Source organism: Catharus ustulatus, chromosome 3 (assembly GCF_009819885.2).
Source record: "Catharus ustulatus isolate bCatUst1 chromosome 3, bCatUst1.pri.v2, whole genome shotgun sequence".
Taxonomy (NCBI): domain Eukaryota; kingdom Metazoa; phylum Chordata; class Aves; order Passeriformes; family Turdidae; genus Catharus; species Catharus ustulatus.
Window position 1 is genome coordinate 27,082,288 of NC_046223.1, and position 20,343 is coordinate 27,102,630.

Sequence of the window (20,343 nt, forward strand, 5' to 3'; positions counted from 1 at the left end):
TTCTGCAGGGAACCCCCCCAATGAAGACACTCATGGCTGTATTGCCTACACTTTCCCACATTATTCCAAGTCTCCTTTATTCCCAAATGTGGTAAGCCACCTTCATTTATAAATAGTATTAAAAACCTGCACAGATAATGTTTCTCTATAAACCAGGAAACTGAAGAGAGCTGACTTTCAAAAAGGTGGTTTAAAAAAAGTGCTTTTATCAGTTTGAAAGGAAATGTGTATTTAGTAAATACTATGTTTTATTAAAGAATAGTTGACACCAAGTGTCTACTATTCATATAGTAAAAACAAATCAGAAAACCAAGTTAAAATCAGTACTTTCTTGATTTATTTAACAACTAATTATAAGATACAAGTCTTAACCCACACTGAAAAAGCATTCAAGACCAACATTTCAGCAGTTTTCAATCTTTTTCAACAGAAAAACTTCCCAAAAATTGCCAGTGACGACACTGTCACCTTTTATAACGTCAGGTAGAGTGAATTGCTTGTACAGAATATACACAACCTCTTTTCTTAGAGCAGAGACTGCAAAACATGGAATGACTGGTGAAACTCCTGCTTCTATGCATCCACCTTAGGCCCATTAAAGTCAGCTGAACCTCGCCCATAAATCAGCCGCTCAACTTCCACAGTTTATATCATAGCATTTTAAGAAAAAACAAAGCCAGTACTGGTTTATTTTAAAAGTTCATGAACCTGGAGGTAATAGCGTCATCCCAAATGGTATCATCTGCATTGATCAAATTGTAGCTCTCAGCCACCATTTGTGGACTCTCTAAAACAAGATCAAGGACCTTCCCCAGAGTCAGTGTGCCACAGGCTGGGAAGTGTTCATGTGGTGTTACTGGAGGCCTATGACCCCGTATCACTTAAACATGCTGGGAAGCCTCCTTGTTAAATGTGAGACACTCAAACACCCGGGTTCTGTTTCCCTGAAAAATCTAAGTTCTTTAACATCTGATCCTAAGAACACAGCAACTCTTAATTAGTCACTAGTAGCTCAATCTTCAGAGACTTAATGCAATGTGCCAAAGTTAAAAGAAAAAAACTTTAGCAAAAACATTAGAAGTCTATCATTTCAAGAAGCACTGATGTATACCACGGCACTAGGATGTGTATGTGACACAACTCAGTTTAAGCTTTTCACTTCATTGTGCATTTCAAAGTTTTCTCAGACTTCTTCTTACCTGTTCAAAGTGTTGGTTACAACCTCTAACTGCTGGAGAAGGAAAGGATAAAGGCTGGGAAATCGAGAGAAAAACTCCCTTCCCGTCATTCTGCAGAAAGAAACAAAGAGTCATAATTAGCATGCTGCAGTAATTAGTTACACTCAAAATACCAGTTTGTTGTATTTCTGATGCTACAGTGGAGCCTTGTGTGAACCATGCACACACAATGAACTCTCAAACAAGGCATAATGTTTTCATGAAAAATGGTGGTATAGTTTACACAAGTTAAGTAACTGTCTCTGTGTGTGCTCACTAACACTTTGTCATTAGGCCTTTCTGGGAAAAATGGATCTTAGCCCCTTATTCACACTAAAAAGATACAACAGTTTAAATTCTGATACTATTTTAACAATACTCTGGTTGAACAAGAGAAGATTACACTTGCTTCAGTATGGCTCATGTCCTAAATAGAATACACTTAATAGACATGTACTAACAGATACTCATAGCTTGCTGATAATAAAAAGCATCTCAGAAGAGTAATTCACAGAAGATTTGTAAAATGCAGTGGCAGAAGAGTCTGAGCTTCCATTAGCCCTCCTTGCACAGCACTGCTTCCAGCACATGGCAGTAGTGACACCACAGGCTACATTTCTGCTTCTGTAGATGGAGCAGCCACGTTCAAAACAGAGCAAGGTACAAACACCTCATGAACTCATCCCTAGCCAGAACCAGTAAGGTGACACGGTTAAAGCAGCAACAGCAAATCAATCCAAGCTAAAAAGTCATAAGTAAAAATCTCCTGTATTTGTTTTACAATCTTTTGTTCAGATAAAGGATGGCTTCATGGTTTATATGAAACTACTCAACATCACTGAAGTAAGAACCACTTCAATGTTACCATGGGGAAGCTCTAATTAGACATCTACGGTATGCAGATAAAAAAAAATTTCTTCAAAAATAAAATAAATGAAAGGCCATCATTTAGAAAAACAAAGCCAACTGCAGAGTTTGCTTGCCACAAGATCAACCAAGATAAATGTTCCACATTAGCATGACTCCAATGCAAAGCTTCCAATAAGCAGACAGATCCAGGTTTGGAAAAATAACACAATGAGACAGCAAGACTGAATGTGCGTAAAAATAAGCAGACAAAAAATCACGCACGAGTAAATGAGCACATGGCAAACATCAGCACAGCTCCTTCCAGCACTCAGCTAACATAACATGCCTTAGCCACAGGCCACAGAATAAACACAGCAAAACCCAACTGTTAGGTGGAAACAAATGTTCAAAGAGGGACAGGAAACTTTCCCAAGGCACATAAGAAAAATTCAGTGAATATATATACAATATAGTGAAATGCTAGAACTAAAAGCAAGGAATCTGCAGTAGCTGTTATAGCTACAAGAGATTTCACATGGAAGCATTAAAACTGAATTTATAAAAACTGAAGCACTAATGAGAACAGTATAAAGACCTCAATATTGATAATAACTGGTTATTCAAGCAGAAGACACCCATGCAATATTTTCTAACAGTGTCCTCAAAACTACTTCAATTTTTTTTGCACTTTCACTATGTAGCAAACTGAAGATGCAAAGCCAGAGACAGCACAAAACCTAAGATCTATCAGGTCAAAAAGCCCCATCCTACTGAATTTTCCTATGTAATACATTAAGAACTCAGTATTTTAAAAGTTCTGTGTAAAAATCCTGTGACATCTCCATCCCTTGTGCTACAAGCAAAAGCAGAATTGGGGTCAAGTTTCCTATGGAATGGATGGCCACTGCCTAGAGATTTAAGAAAGGACTACATACAAGCAGCACCTCACAAATACTTTTAATCAGGTCCATTTTTAAAATAAAAATGCAGCAGCCACATTTGAATCAATATTTAATACCGGAACTGAATATCCTTACAAATCTTCAAAATTCTTTGCAATTAGCATGGTTTCATAAATCTTTTTGACAGGAAAAGAAAATTCTAACTACTGAAGTGGGTAACTTATATAGCCTACATAACCTCCTACTTGCTTTACTGCTCCAGATCTTATTGATGGGAGAAGGCAGACTAATCAAAACCACTGACAGGCAGTATCTGCTGAGATGTCCACAGGCATTCTCAGAAAAAAAGGAGACAACTGTCTGAGCAGACTGTTAAAGGGCCTTCAGTACAGAGGGGAAGCAAGAAATACTACACATTATCAGAAGTGCTGCAAACTTAAAAAATGTGCTCAAAATAGAGAGCATTAATTTAAGTGTGAATCCACTACTTAGGGATGTCAAGGCAAGGAGATGCACAATTGGGAATAAGCAGGAAGCAAAACAGCTAGACAGTATGGAAGAGAGGAATTGTTTCATTTTTTAATGCTGACCATGCTTTTTGCTCCTGGAAACATGTACACACAACTATTTCTGTAACTGCAACTGCAACAACAAAAAAGTATAATGGTTCTGGCTCTTCAAAACTGTTCAAGTCTCATTTTATATTAATTTCATCAAAACCATACTCCTTTGAAAAACAAATACCAACACTTTGAGATATGCCCTATGCATGCTAGTGATATAAACAGTTTATGTATGTACATAAGCACACAAATGTGAATTAGGCTTCACAAGTAATAAGCTATCCATATATTTAAAAGAAGACAAATCCCTGACATATCTATAAAGGAACATATCAAGTAAACATGGACTAAACCAACCCAAAAGCCACCGCCTAAAGTCTTCATGAAACAAACTTTTTCTTCCTATTCTGTGACAGATCTGACAGGGAACAATAGGTTTAAATTAAAAATACAGATAACTACCTTCCCATTAGTCACTGACACGGTTCAAACACGGATTTTTGGCAACAGACCTACCATAATTAAATTCTTAAACCAAACATTCTCAGATCACAAGATTTCAGATCTACTCCCCCTAAAACATGTTTATAAGAGAAGTAACTGAGATGAGGCTTAAGATACTACTATTTTATCCCATCTCCAGCTGAAACTATGTCCAGCTGAAACTATTTTTATATTGCTTCAGAGATCATCTTTACCAGTATGCTCAACCACAGACTCTGTAATAGTATTTTCTTTTTTTGTGTTAGTAACTCAAAGAGGCACAATTTCACAATCCAGAATTTCAAACAGGATTACTGAGATCCAAACTAGTGGAAGGTTATTTACTGAGAGAGGGAGTAATGAAACAGAAAACTTATCAATGGGCTGATGATGTTTACAATAAAATCCCTCTCCCCAATGTAAAATGTCATTCAAGTAGGGAATTAAAATGATTCTTGATGTAGAAAGGCTGATAGATAATCTAATGGAAGCCCTCATATCCTCCTAAATTCACTTGTAGAAATAAGTTGAAGAACTGTATACATGAAGAATACTGCAGTACTTAGGAAGATGCAATATTTATGCCTCAGAGAGTTTCCAGTTTAACAATGTTAATGCTTTTTCATAGAAGCAATTCTGCACAACAGTCAGATGACAGACCACAACCCAGTCAGCAAAAGGTTTCATTCTGACGGTTGGACACAGCAGTCATGGTTTAGCACTCAGAAGAAAGACTGACAAAGAATGTTTATGTAGAGAGACATACATGGGTTTCTTAGCCATTTTCATTCAGTTCTCCCCACCTGAAAAGATGTTCCATTAACAAGAAACAGTAATACAGAGGCATCTTCTGTACTATGTCATATGCAATCAAGTGACACCCATCACTCCTAACAAGTCTCTGTGTGCCCTTGACTCAAGCTTTTCCTCTTAAATAGATTCTGAATCAGACAAAATGGGGGAGGAAAGAGACTTTAACAGAATGGAGAAGTCACATCAACGGGAAAGAAGTTACAGTAAATTCACGAATACAAGCCGCACTGAATATAAGCCACATCACTGGGTGTTGGCAAATATTTCGGTTTTTGTCCATAGATAAGCCGCACCCGAATATAAGCCGCTTTGTCGTTCGCAGCGAGGACCCGCGTGCAATTAGTAACAGAACCGCGGGAGGGCGGGGTTTACTGGCTGAGCTAAGGCTGTGCAGGCTCGGCCCGCTAGGGGCCGCTGACGGGGCCAGGTGGCCCAGCCCGGTGCTGCCGCTCGGGGCTGGCCGCCGCTGCCCCTGGGCTCGGTCACCCCGGGTCGGCGCTGCCCTGCGGTGGCAGGCAGGGATGGAGCTTCCCCTGCTCCTACGGCAGCGGCGGTGGGCGGGGACGGAGCTTTCCCGCGCCTGTGGCGCCGGCGGCGGGCAGGGACGGAGTTTCCCCGCTCCTGCCGCGGCGGCGGTGGGCGGGGACAAAGCACCCCGTCGGCTCCCCGAGCCGCAGCAATGGCGGCGCGCGCTTCCCCCCCCCTCCCCGGGCCGCAGCAATGGTGGCGCGGGCTTCCCCCCCCCTCCCCGGGCCGCGGTAGGGGCGGCCCGGGTCCCCCCTCTCCTCCCCGGGTCGCAGCAATGGCGGCGTCAGGCCCCCCCCCGTCTCTCCCCTGGGCTGTGGCAGAGGAGGAAAGAGAGCTCTCCCGCCTCTCTCCCCGCCCCCCGTGCTGCCTACAGGGAGCCAGGCTCCACCCGCGGTGCAACAAAGTAGCGATTTGTAACAATCGCAAAATGCCGACTTTGCAGCTGCTCGGCTCAGCACTCTGGCAGGCACTTCTGAGGTTGTATTAGCCGCTCCTGATTATTAGCCGCATTTCCGGTTTAGGAGCAAAATCTTAGTCAAATTGGTGCGGCTTGTATTCGTGAAATTACTGTACTTTGAAGACGTGATGATAGGAAGGACAGAATTTAATAGCTAGCAATAAGCACTTGGAAAAGCAACTGAATCACAGCAATGTTACAAAATATCAACAAGTGATAGAAGTAAAAATATAAAAAAAACCAAAGCAGACTATTAAACTAGTCTATAAAGTCCATAAAACTTCAAGGGAAAGTCTGGTTTAAGCAAGATATGTAGTTTAGAGTATTGGTAATACTTCTTCAGAAAAGATAAAAAAATCAGTTTTAATTTTATTATACTCTTGGGTGTCAGCATTTCTTCCATTCACTTAACACCAGCCCTTTGGCTTTCTCACTTGTCAGAGCAGAACCTGGAATGGCTTAAATTAAGCCAAGAATCATGAGCTTTAAAGTTTTCATGTGCTTCCCTTGTGGACATATCAAACTTCTAGAACCAATTCATAAATGCTGCTGAGAATTGTGACATCTCCAGTGATTACACATCATCTTTGTCTCAATAGCAGTTTGGTGCTGCACAACTCAAGGGTTAACATCTACTTTTTTTAACTAATGTCTTTCTAACAAAATATTCCACCTTTATACATAACAAGTGGATGGATTATTTAAATTCATTTAAAAAATATATTTAAGAATAAAACCATGGATGTTGCAGTGTTATTTTCAAAACTGTGTTGTACACTTAAGAGAACGCTCCAGGAGATTAAAATTGTGCTGTGACACTGGGGCATCCATATCATTTTACTGTGACCTGTGTCAGAGATTACCTGCTTCTGCTCTTTCATTTATTTTTCAGAAGAACAAAGCTTTTTAACCTTGTAGGCTGTTTTTAGTAACTGACATGTAAAAGAACATTTGCAGCAAATATGTTCATATTTGAGTATAGCATAGGTGAGATTTAGAGACAATCTTGTGAGGGCACCAAGGGTTTCTGGTGTTCTTTTTGAAACACAAATATTGCTAACATCTCATGTCAGCTGACAAATGCATGGTCACATAGTTGACAGGGAAAAATAATACTGTATTTAAAAAATCAAAAATAGAACTGGAATGTGAAAAAGTAGAGACAAGACACACTTGGACCAGGACCAAGAGTACGTATGATGAAATTACAGAAATATTTTTCATTGTCTCCTGTAAAATCTACGTGTGTGATACCAATCCTTACATTGGAATCATTAACCACACATCAGATGATCCTTTATGTTAAAGGGCAGTAATGCAGAAACAGAACCCAGTTTACTTCTAGCATTGCAAGGACAACTGCTGCTGAAAGAACTTGAAAACCAAGACAGACTTTGGCAAAAGTGTTCTTCAAAATGACTGATTTATACAGAAAATATACATTTTACATATTTGCTTCTTCTAATATCACTGAATAATGAAATAATCCCACAATGCAATTTCACTAGGTTAACCTGACTAGACTAGGTTTCAGTTGCCCATTTTAACATTCGTGTTCTTTCCCTGGTCCTTATTACTTATTAAACAGTTAGATGGCATCTCAAAATATAGGAAGCATATTTCCCTGCTAACAAAGCGAGATTTCAGAAGCATAAACTCAAAATAAATGGGAAATGGGTTTTTTCAACCACACAAAAAATGTGTGTCAGATTGATTTATGCTCAGGTTATTGTAAAGACCAAAGCTAATTTCAGACATGCATTAAGAATTACATTAATTTTTTGCTCCTTGAGTAGGACTAAATTATATTACAATCATCTACATGCCGTGACAGGACGAATAACAGCAGTAAAGGTACAGCAAACAGAAAGGTTCTAACTATAGCGGAAGCAAAACTCAAAGAATTTACTATATTTGACTCAAAGGATAATTTTATCTTGTATTTTAGAACACAGCAAAACAGCATAATATTATGCAACTAGAAAGGCAAATATATAATATTTGAAATTATTCAAAAGTGGTAGTAAGAAGAAGATTCACAAAACTACAGATTTTGCACCTGGGATGAATAATCCAGAACATCAGCGCAGATTGAAAACCAACTGGCTAAGAAACCAACAGCCCCAAGGGAAAAAATATGAGTTACAATGGATGCCAAGCTCAGTGTGAGCCAGGGGCACATCCTTACTGCTCACAGGGCAAACCACACATGGACTGTGTTCATTAGAACAAAAGCAGCAGTGGATCAGTGAGGTTGAACATGAAATCCTCCATCACTTTTCTCAGTTGCCAAGTTCAGATGAGATTAGAACACACAAGAGAGGGTCCAGCAAACAGCTGCTCAGATGGGCAAGGCCTATAGCACATCCCCTGTATGAAGAAGCTGAAGGACCCAGGTTTGTTCTGTTTGACAACAGGAGGCCCAGGGCAGATCTAACAGCAGCCTATAACCACTTGAAGCAATCAAAGACTAGAGAGCTAACAATCATCTTGCACTAGCTGCAGAGCGTACAGAAAGGACCAATGATCACAAATCATAGTTGGGAAGTTCTAAATTGGGCAAGGGGAATGAAGCACTGTTACTCCCAATATGAAATGTCCTTGAAACTCTGGAGGTTTGAACTCATCCAAAGACACTACTGACCTGATGTGGTGTTTCTAGCAGTCATATTTTCAATTAGAATCAAGGAAATGGAACAAAGAGATCCCTTTATAGTTTGTATGGTTCCACTTAGCTACTTCCCACTCTGCCACCGTGGTTTTAATATTGCCTTCTCAAAAGACCAATGTTTTTCTTGTCTTCATGCATTTGCAGGCCATCACAATCCACTGCCAATACAGTGAACAACAGATCCTGCTCAGAACAAAATTCTTGAGATTTAACAGTTTTTATTAAGTTAGTAACTTAGTCTTTAATCCAGTAAAAAATATTCTTTTTGCCACATTGTACGATAGCATTTAAAATATTATCTTGATGTAGAAATAAGATGAAATAAAATTTTAAGTTATTTATCACGATTATAAGCCGCACTTCCAAGTGCCGGCAACTTTTCTTTCTTTGTCCATACATAAGGCGCACCTGATTATAAGCCGCACGTTACAATACAGAGTGTGCTAAAAGGTATCTATTCTATCACCATCTGTTGAGGGTGGGGGCAGTGATCCTTATCTCAGCGGCAGATATTCTGCTAATGGGCCATCCATTGAAACCAGGCAGGGCATTGTTCTTTATCTTTTCACAACCCATCCTTCCTCCAGCCAGTCATTTTCTGCTAATGACCCATTGAGTCCCACTGTGGGACTGATAAAATTACTGCATCCCATTGGAAGTTGCTCCAGCCAGGGGGAAGAGCCCAACATTTCTTACCAAGATAAAACCAGAGGTTTTGGGACACTAAGGGAGCCCCTTTCTCCACTGGACTCCAGAGGAAAACCAGATTTCTTCACATCACCACTGGACCTCCGGAGGGAAACTGCACCTTGTACAGGAGCACTGCTCCAACTGAGCCACATCTGTCACTGCAGGAGGATGCAGCCACCATTTAATGGGACTGCTACCAACACCCTGCCTGACGGGGTGTCAGGCTGTACTCTGACTTTGTCAGGGTTTGGGGTTTGTTTCTTTGTAGTACTGTATTTCTATTTTAATTTCCTAGTAAAGAACTGTTATTCCTAATTCCCATATTTTTGCCTGAAAGCCCCTTGATTTCAAAATTATAATAATTTGGAGGGAGGGGGTTTACATTCTCCATTTCAAAGAGAAGTTCCTGCCTCTCTCAGCAGACATCTGTCCTCCAAACAAAAACAGCAACTTCTCATTCTTTGTCCATATATACACTGCACCTGATTATAAGCCGCACTTTGGGTTCGGACCAAAATTTTAGTCAAAATGGTGCGGCTTATAATCGTGAAATTACTATATATTTATGAAAGCTCTTGATTATCAGCCCCTCTGGATGACCACCAGAGAACCATCACCATTCTTACTAAGAGACAGAGGCAATAGCAGCAGTCAAGATCCTTTAAAATATAGAAGTTCCTTTAATATATAGAAATTTTAATTTGCCTCAGGTAATTTGTTTTAAAGAATATATTTAAGAGTTAAATTCCTGAAATCACATACTGTCTCAGGACTCATGACAAACTGCTTTCAATAACACATTTCACATGCAAAAGCGAATTTTAGCACTGCCATAGAAGGCAAAATGGCCATGTAATTTTGCGGGAGGCCACAATGAAGCCTGAAAAAAACAACTGTAAAAAAATCTCTAGTGTAGTGTATTGGCTAATAAGCCCAAGAGCAAGGATACAGAAGATTACTGCATACTTGTTTTTCTAGACTTAACATGATACAGGAAAACTCTTCCGTGACAAAAAGGGACAACTTTTCCGTAACCTCATCAAATCAGTTACAAAAAACAATTCAGACTTCATTTTTACCCCCCATGAAACGGAAAACATTATGAAGGAGAAAGAAGCATCATCATAAAGATGTGGGGTTTGGACCTTTAATAAAGATGTTGTGACTGTGCACCTTCAATAAATCTAACATTTGTTTTGCTAGTAATTAGAAAACACTTAAATCCCAGAACAGTAAGCAAAATAGTTTTGAGTTCACTGACTTGAAAAAACATTCTTTTATGCTACATAGACCTAAAATAAATACTTGAAAGGAACTAAGAATATGTCACTGTATCTTGGTTTTCATTCTCTTTCAGATAGAAGTGCTAGAATAAACATTAGTACTAGTTTACTTTGCTGTGTTTTTATGAGGTTAATAACTGAACTGCCAATCAAAACCTGTATAAATACAGTAATTAAATACCTTCTGCTTTAGAGGCACTTTTATTTACAAGAGAGCTAGCCAAGATTTCCAAAGGACTGCATGGTCTGGTTTGCTTTGATCTCTTAAGCAAAAGTTTCTTTATACCTCTTGTTTTGCTATTTATTACACTCTTTGTGTGATCAGGTATGGAAAGAGCACCTGCATAGAACAAATACATCAGGAAACGTGTGATTTAAGAGGAATAATTACGCAACACAGAGTTCAATAAATTAACTTGTGAAGAGCACTTCTGCAAGAGCACTTTTGCTGTGATGCTAGATAGAGAAGTATGCATACAACAGGCTCAGAATAAAAACAGGGGACCAGCACTTAAACCCAACACCACAGATACAACCTGGCATTTACATCAACACATTAATCACCACTCAACTTTGATACACATAGACAAATGTACCTTTATATATATGCATGTTTGTAAAACTATATCTAAAATTGAGTTTAAAATAATTATTTCAGATATAATTACCAACAACAAACTTTTTTAGGACACTGAACTGTGCATTTGTGTACAAATGCACAAACAAATACAACTAAAATTAAGAGATATGCAGATAGATAGATATAAATATATAAATAAATATAAAATCTCCAAGAATTCTGTTCAGTGCCTATAACACTATTATCTTTAGTCTCTTACCACAAATTTAGCATTGTAAATTTCAGCTCCAATAATCCACACTTTCCCTCTGGGAGTATTCTCTGAGGAGTAGCTGCTTTTACTTAGCATAGTGAAGTTAATGAATAAGGGATATGTATAATATGCACAGATCAAAATAGAATAATTACCTCTATTCATGCTAATGAAAACTTTTATCACTGCAGCAGAAACTAAATTACCTACTTGTGCAGCTCGTTTACATTAACTTTTGTTTCATTAAATGCATTTTTATTCACTTGGTAGAAACAAACATTACCATTGTGCCCGTAATTTATTTAAAACAAATGAATGAACTGGAGTTACCTTGGACCAGCATATATATTTTTAGGATGTTTCACTTTAGGTAAACTTTAATTCAGGTCATTTTACCACATTCATCTTTCCATTTTCTGATGCTGACTTAAGACAGGATGTTATGAAGATACACATTTGCACACCAAGGATTTAAGTGTGTTTTAGGCCCCAGAAATGTGACTGGGATTTATGTGGGTTATTGCTTTTCTGACTTTGTATAGAGAAGATAAGATCTTGAACTAAACATAGTTCTGTAGATTCCAGGTATTTTATCAAAAAGAAGATAGACACTGTGTTCCTAAAACCAGCAGAAATCATACAGACAGAGAGTTATCCTCAGGCTTGAGAAATAAAGTCCCTATTTTCTGCTACAGGGGATTTAAAAGTTTTAGTTTAGACCTGCAAAACAAACAGAGTAATTAAAACAATGACAGAGAGAGAAACAGATTTATTTGGGAGCTTGTTTTCAATTTGTTTCTGTAAAAAACTTTCATAAATTTTACCTTCAACTTACAAGTTAATAACACCTTATCATCATTATTCTTGTTATAAAGGCACTTAGGGAGCCTGTTCAAAATAATGTTTAAACAAGCATATTGTTATTGAACTATTAATCAGCAAAAGTCGTAACAGTTATCTGAGTCAGCCTGAACTTTTGCTTGTTTTCTTGAGACAGTTCTAAGATTAAGTCTTTTAAATCTGTCAAAGTCAATAAAAAAAAGAGAGCCAGAGTATTAAAAACAAAAAGTTGAATAAAATAAATGTGGCCAAGTTTTGGCACACAGAAGGGATTTTTTTTTCCTAATAAAAACAACCCCTTCACAAGGCAATGTACTGCAACAAATCCTTAGTAACTACTTTGAAAGCATTCACCAGAACAACTGAGGTGGCATGGAGGGAACAGGCTGCAAAAGTGACAGAGAAGGGGCCAGAGGAAAAGCACCAGAGGCTTTAAACAGCTCAGTCACCTCATGAAACCTCACTGTCACTGACACAGTATTTTAACAGGCCAAGGCTGCCAGAGGAAATCCACTAGGGAATCACTAGCGAGATCCAAGATGAAGCAATCCCAAGCCTTGCACAGCACGCAGTGCAAGAGGCACAGAGCTCAGCAAGGCTGCTTTTGTGAATTGAGCTGTACGTGTGCATCCCTGCTGCAGCCAACACAAGAGGCTCAGCATTCCTGGAGCCATGGTCATGGTCACCATCCCCTCACACAGAGCTGTACCTGGGAATTCTGTGAGCTGGCACACAGGAATTCTGCCACTGCTGCATCTCCATGTTGACACTGAGCATTGAAGGGCTGGAGTCACTGTGAGCATCCCCTCCAGGGAGCTCACCTGAGAGCTATCCCATTTTTATCACACTTGTTATAAGTGCATGAAATATTATTGGCTTTTCACAACTATTAAAATAAATGCTATATGTATAATGTTAAAATAGCTTTTCTGTATGAATATAGGTTCTTTTCTTCTAATAGTAAAAGTTAGACATAAGTTTTTTTAAAATAGCATGCTTATAGCATGCTTAAACTACCTGTCTAGTTGAGATAACAGTCCATGAACATCTGACGGGGGCCCTGCAGCTAACACAACAATTATCAACACTCACTGGCTGCAAAAGGCCAGGACCACCAACCAAATTAAAAAATAGCAAGAAAAATATTAAAACCACAAACCAAAACACATGCATGCTCTTTAAAAAGTGAACCCAAAAAGTAGCCACACTAAATAGTTCCCAAAAGTATTTTACTATACAAAAAAAAAATGCAGCAAATTAATAAACTGTAAAGTGTATTTAAAAGAATGTTCCCAAAACACCCGTGTACTCTTGGCAACTTGCCAAGCACCCAACCATTTACTTTATGTGTGTCTCCTATTATCTTTTTATTAAATCTTTTAAATTTTACCAAAATAGTAAAACGTGTTTTTCACACACTGATGTGCCACTACAGCCTGACTACATTAGTACCACCAATGTTTATTTTGGCTTACCCGAAAACAGGACTGGCCACTCCTCTGTGGGCAATACTGACCCTTCCCAGAAGTCACACACAGTTTAGTATAATCCACTGAAAATGTCTAATAAGCTTCCTCTTATGATTGACAAAACAACCTTTATGTCAGACAGATACTTCAGGTGCTAAGTAAGAAAAACTGGAAGTGTTAGCCAGCCAGGAGTGGAATATATAACAGGAATCATATACTTACAATGTAGTCTATGTATTTGAAGCTACAAGTAAAAAATAGCTTAAATAAAAGGAAGATTATATCAGATTAATTTAATTTAGGGATAATGTTATGAAAAGAGAGGTTTGTATGGGAACATTCACTTTCTAGTGTTTTCTTCTAGCTTTTCAAAGCATTAAATGTGATTCGTTATGGTTCTGTTAAAACCTTAATGTTAAAGAAAAAGCATATAATTTAGAAGAAAAAAACAGACCAACTTAAGTGTTTTTAGAAGGTAATTTGATTTCACTCAGTGACCTTCAAGTGTGCAAGCAACCACTTACTGAGAAGTGCTGAACACTCAACTTGCAATAAAAACAAGTAAAGCAGAGGGCAGTCATGAATGTTGCCTGCCTCACAGCCAGCAGGGCATACTCATAACCTGTTAACATCTGCACAGTTTTCATCTTATTGTCATGAAAAAGACAAGCTTCCCCTTTAGAGAGTTTGAAGTCATTAACATCTACTGACAGCTATAAATGAAAATAAAGACAAATACTATGCAGATTGCAAGAAAAGTTTTCTTTCTTTTCAAACAGATTTAGACCAACACTGAAAACATGGCAGCATTCATACTCAAATTCCAGTCAGCATAAGTATTAACTCCACAGAAAATCTGTGTTGACAAGTATTTTCCTGCATATACATTATCCCTTCACTACAGTATAAATACATAGCAGCTACCCTCCTCCCAAAATGCAGATATATACACATATAAACCAGTTATGAAACAAAAATCATCAGGTTGCATAGTACCATTTCAGCCTTACTTAAAACCCTGTTTTTAAATTAAAAAGTTGAAGCTTTTCCTTCTTGAAACGTCCTCCACGAAGTTGAGAAGCAGAGGGAATTCTCCCTACTTCCCACTCTTTCTCTAAATCCCAGTCTATACCTGAGGCCACTGGTCACTCTTCCTAAGGACTCTGCAACATTTGTATTCCAAATAAAAAGATTTCATTTTCAGATAAACTACGATGATTCTTTGTTATTAACCTAAAGACTGAAGCTTGTTCTAAGTCAAATGGCAAATTACCTCATTCTTATCCTTTAGGATGGGGGGAGGGGGGAATTTTAAAAAAAAAGGCTGAAATATCAGGAATTTGATAAGAGAAGTCTTATCAAATGTCTGAGGACAAGTGTTTTGTTCACTAACAAGCAGTAACAGCTTTAATTAGCATTGTTCTACAGACCAAAAAGGTATCTGACATATACATATATATATATGAAAGTACCACTGTTATTACTCTAACTCCTTTGGACAGAAGGTAATTCCTCTATGATGAGAAATTTAATTACATTTCAAAATTAATTTGAGTTAACTGTACATCTAAGTTACTCTGATTTTCACTTTGATTTTCAGGTCTGCATTAACTACCATAACATATATATAGCTTCATATCAAGACATTGGAACCTACAATGAACTACAGCAAAAATCTACTTTTGGTGATTTGCAATCTATAGCAACACTAAGATGATAAACAAACTACCATGAAAGAAAGAGAATTATGAAGCACACACTACACTCTAGCTTCTTTAAAAGTGCATGGAATGAACAAATCTACATTGCAAATTGACTACACAAGAAAAAAGAAGTGGCTATTTAATCAAAAAACAATCACTGGCCTACAGAACTCATTGTTGTTCCAAGTTCTAGTCAATCAATTCACATTAAACCAAGTACAGTACTTGGGTCTTCAATGGGCCCCCTCAGGGTAGTGCCTCCAAGCGAGCTGCAGAGGAACTTTTTATAAGGGTATGTAGGGATAGGACAAGAGAGAATGGCTTTAAACTGACAGGGTGCCCATAGAATTTATGGATGCCCTGTCCCTCAAAGTGTTCAAAGACCAGACTGGATAGGGCTTTGAGCAACGTGGTCTAGTGGAAGGTGTCCATTTCCATGGCAGGGGCGTTGGAACAAGCTGTTCCTTCAGCTCTCTTCCAACTGATGTCATTCTGTGATGCCACAGCAGCCAGAGGAAGGATGTGCCTGGAAGCTGGGACCCTCTCCTGAGTCACTGCCTAGGTGGAGGGCAGATCCCAGGGCACTGTTCAAGTCTGAAGAGCAGAGGGGCTGCGGAACAGCTAGCAGCTGATGCCACCTTAGCCAGGCAAGCTAGGATGTAGACACAGCAAGTATGAAGTGACTGACTGCACCAACATAAACACCTGTGCTGTGAAGGGCTCAGAGAAGAGGGGTATTTTCTCTAGAGCACATCATCATGTATCTGTGCAGAACACACTTTCTGGACCCAAATATCAATGGGCACAATGCAAAGACTTCTTTCCAACCTTCCTCAGTACTTAGAATTTATGTGGCTAGAATTTAATTCCAAGGATTGTAGATTTTAAATTATCATAGCATTTAAGAAAATTGTATTGCCAAATCAAGTACATAAAATCTAAACTAAACCCTCTACCAGTAAGTGCTAACTGGGCCACTTTACCAATGTAAATTCTCTGAAATTCAGAATGTCATTTAGCCAAATATACACACATACACCTATATACAGACACTATGACACACACTTGCAGCAGCATTAGAAGTTTTGATACAGTCTCTCTCAGAAAGAGAAAAGCCAGAGAAGAGTTCTAAGAGTTTATTTTCACTAGAAGAGAAAGTTCAACATGTATAGTTGCATGGATCACTGTAAACAGCCTTCACACAACTCCTCTCTCTTCTACTTCCAAGACTGCACATGGATGTTATTTTTCACATCTTAATTTTCTAACTCTTGCTTTTCAGCCATGCTAAAGAAGATGCATCAATGCTTCATGTTCCAGAAAAGTTTCTTTCTGAAAGTCTTCACAAACCACCCCAATTCTATCAGTATCATAAGAACTCTTCTTGAGAAACCAGTGAGAAAATCCATCCTTTTTTAGAGAGATGTCCAGAATAGCCCAGTAATAACCTAACACCCTGCTGACACAAAAGTGACAGATTTAACCTCCCAATCTAAAATGAGGTCAACTGCAAACCTAGGCAGGGTCCTAATGGGAGAGTTGGTCTCTGGACTGACTGTCCCTTAAAGTGCAAGGCAACTGAAGAAGCAGCTTAAACCCAGGCGAGTTTCACAAAAGCTCCTATAGATCCAAGTTTCTAAAATGCCAGTGCTTTGGAAGTGGGGAAAGCACTACTGGGTTTTAATATATGAATTCTGCTTCAGCAAAACACTCCTTGAGTTTAAAGCTCCCAAAGAGAAATGCCCAAGCGCAGCTGCACCCAGGGATGAGGCTGCAGGGAGCTGTGCAGCAACGGTGACACCTCGTGGTGCCAAGCCACAGAAACACAGACCTCTCTCTTCCCAAACACAACCCACCTTACATCCACCTGTGGGGTTCTTCTGCAGAGACAGGAGGCACAGATCAAATCTCTGCCTGCTTTCACACCTGCTGTGTCTCACTGACCTGTCCTAAGAAGTGTCTTCCTAATGCCAGTGTCACAGTTTTGACAAGCACATATGGAAAACAGCACAAGTGATTGCACACAATGTTCAAGGCACAACTGCTAAATGAACAGATGAAGAAAAGAAAGCCAGCCCAGCTTTAACATCTTTTGGTTAAAGTTACTGCAGAAAAATTACTGCAAACAAAAGTTTCAGAGAAGCGAGTCAACAGGGTCAGTTCAAAAATAATTAACATTGTCATTAATAAGTTTAATTCAGCTACATTAAAGATTCCTTTCTTTTGTTCAGTTATCTCCCATCCCCAACAGACGCTCAAATGCATTACTTCCTGCAGCTTCACAGACATATCTCAGATTCCACAAATCATCACACTGCATGCATTTGAGAAGCCAGTTTGCCTCCTCACTGCAGAAGTTAGTGCCAAGTTTTTCCCAAAGATACAAGTTTCAAAAAGCAGGGTGTCTATCTCTTTCACTAAGTGCTCAATATAAAAGCTAAAGAAGAAAAAACAACTTTAAATGCTGTTATAAAACCAAAGTAGGAAGGCAAGAAATGAAAAGCGCTTTTTTATTGCTCTGCTTGGGCTTCAGGAGAGTTACAGGAGTGACTTTAGAAGTAACTTGGGTATGTGACAAAAGAATAATTTCATGCAATAGAGCAGCTAACATTTCAAATTATTTTGGGGAAAAGAGTTACCTGTACTCTTCCTCATGTTCATATATGCACAGTAACCAAGTTTTTCAAATGACACCTGCAATCAATTATTTCACACAGCTAAAATGGCACCTATGTAGTATCTGAAAGATGACGGACCAGTATGATCCCAAGACATTTAGTTTTTCAAAATATGCATGAAAATTTTATTAGTTACACGGATCAACAGCAAGGAACCACTATAAAAAGGGTGGAATTTCTGAAGGTAAATAGTAACAATTGCCTTCTTTCAGAAACAGCATGCCTTGCCTGAGATGTGAAAATCCATTAGGAATTTCTGAAATGGTTACCATAATATCCATACCATGACCACTCTATGGCCCCAAGGGCTTACCCAGGAATATTTTTTAATGAGTTTATTCTACATCCAGGGTTATTTTCACATCCCTCCTAGAGCAGAAACCTCAGTTACAGAGCACAGGCCATGGATATGCTTCGTTTGCTGAAAAAGCTAAAGGAAGAGGCCAAAGAAAACATGGGGGTCCTTGTGCAGTAACTGGAGGGTGCAAAGAAACTGGAATGCTCAGGACTGGGGAGTTTTAAGAGTTAGAGGAGAACTGGTTTTAAATAAAGTGAAACAGTAACGGATTTGAATCAAGACTACAGAATCCAAGGGCAAGATCCCTTGGAAGAGTGCAAGATGCAATTTTTATAACTTGAAGGAAAGAGATATGACAGTGTTCTAGAGCAGAAAGAATAAAGAGGAAAATCTCAAATTAGTAGGGGTGAAATTAACTCCAGACCTGCTCTAGAAGGAAGGGAACACATGCAACCACTGCTCCTCTTTTCTTTTACCCCCTTTATCTTTGCTCTCTAGAGCAATAGGTCTGTTTTGTGACCATGAGAGTGCCTGCCTTTTGGAAGAGCCACTGGTAGCAAGACCTCTCAGCAACACTCCACTCCTGTGAAATTGCACATGAGCACAAATTAATACTGTGTTCAACAGCAGATATTTTTGACCCAACATTTACTTCTTGGCAGCACGGTTTAAGCACAGCTAGATGTTCTTGTAACATCATGATTCAAATAGATCCATAAAGCAAGCAACATTCTCAAATTACTGTTGGGTAACGTCCTATTTCACAAACTTACAACCAACACAAAGTGAAGCTTACCTATTTTTTTTGGAATTTTCATCTTTCCCTCTTTTAACTCCAAAAATTCTTGTAATCAGAGCACTAAAAAGAAGTGTAGATGAATTTCGTACCTAAAGGAAAAAAATAAGAACTATGCTTTAAAAATCCCTTTGAAATGTACTATTTTTTTTTTAAATACAGCCACGAATGTATAGTCAAAAAAATACCAGCTGAGTGAAAAGCATGCTACAGGTCAGCACATGGAACCTATTAATTCAGAGCATCCTTCCAATGAAGATGGTACTACTGGAAAGTCCAGGTTCTGTGGAGATGTCTATCTTTATTATAAGGAATATATCCAGATTTTTAGTAGCTAAAAGTATTCACCTTATGCACAGCAGATCATGAAGTATTCTACCCGAATATGTCACACGGGATCTTTAATTCAAGAGCAAAGTAACAGTCAGAATGAATGCAAATGCACTTCTTACAAGCTATGTGTGCTGATTCAAAATTTAACAGCTAGAGAGACTTGAACCTATAAGGAAGGTAATCTTTGTTCGTGCTTTTCATGGATATCAGCACTTCACATTAAGAAAAATTAAACAAAACCAAAATAATAAGACCAAAATTATGACTCTTTTGCAGGTCTACATTATTTTTTACTGTACCTTAAAATATTACATTTCAGAAATTTTGGTAGTGCCATTTACAGACATGATGAAAGCTTCACTGAACAGGATCACTCTATATCCTATTAAACTAGAGAAGCAGAACTAATAATTAACTTACTGCCCAGACAGGTGACATAAACCCTAGAATTGATGCTTTTATTCCATCTGCAACATAAGGCATGATGTTTTCACCTAAACGTGTGTCCCTGTACAGTGCCCGGAGGATATTTAAAGCATGAACCTGTAGTGGGAGAAGAAATACGTGAAAAATATAAATTTGTCAGTAAAGATCTTAAATTTAGTTTATGTAATTACAACAGTGAACGTGCAAAGCAAAATCAATCTGTATACACATTTACAGCACTTTAAGTTCTTATTAAATACAAGAAACTCTGCTGCTTAAAAATGCATTAAAATGGTCCCGCAGTAAACATTGTTAATAACAGTAACACAGTTTAAAAATATATTCCCCTAACAACTACTGTCCAGGCATTGCAAGTGAAGGCCAACATTCTTTTATCCTTAGCTTATCATGGCTGTAAAAATAACTTTAGAAGTTCAGAATCATCTTTTCCAACATTCTTGACACGCTGTAGATACTGTGAGAAAAAATAAACTACAACTCACAGGAGGGC

The 20,343-nt window shown here is 38.5% G+C and overlaps 1 protein-coding gene across 4 annotated transcripts in view; it reads right to left on the reverse strand.

The window, feature by feature from the left end:
- Nucleotides 1-20,343, reverse strand: part of THADA (THADA armadillo repeat containing) — a 154,602-nt gene that overhangs the window by 100,820 nt on the left and 33,439 nt on the right. For all 4 annotated transcript variants that reach the window (XM_033054000.1, XM_033054001.1, XM_033054002.1 and 1 more), the window contains exons 25-27: nt 19,827-19,949; nt 19,074-19,165; nt 1,200-1,289 (exon numbers count right to left, since the gene is read on the reverse strand). In XM_033054000.1, coding sequence (XP_032909891.1) covers nt 1,200-1,289; nt 19,074-19,165; nt 19,827-19,949 — 305 coding nt within the window. The remainder of the gene's footprint in view (nt 1-1,199; nt 1,290-19,073; nt 19,166-19,826; nt 19,950-20,343) is intronic.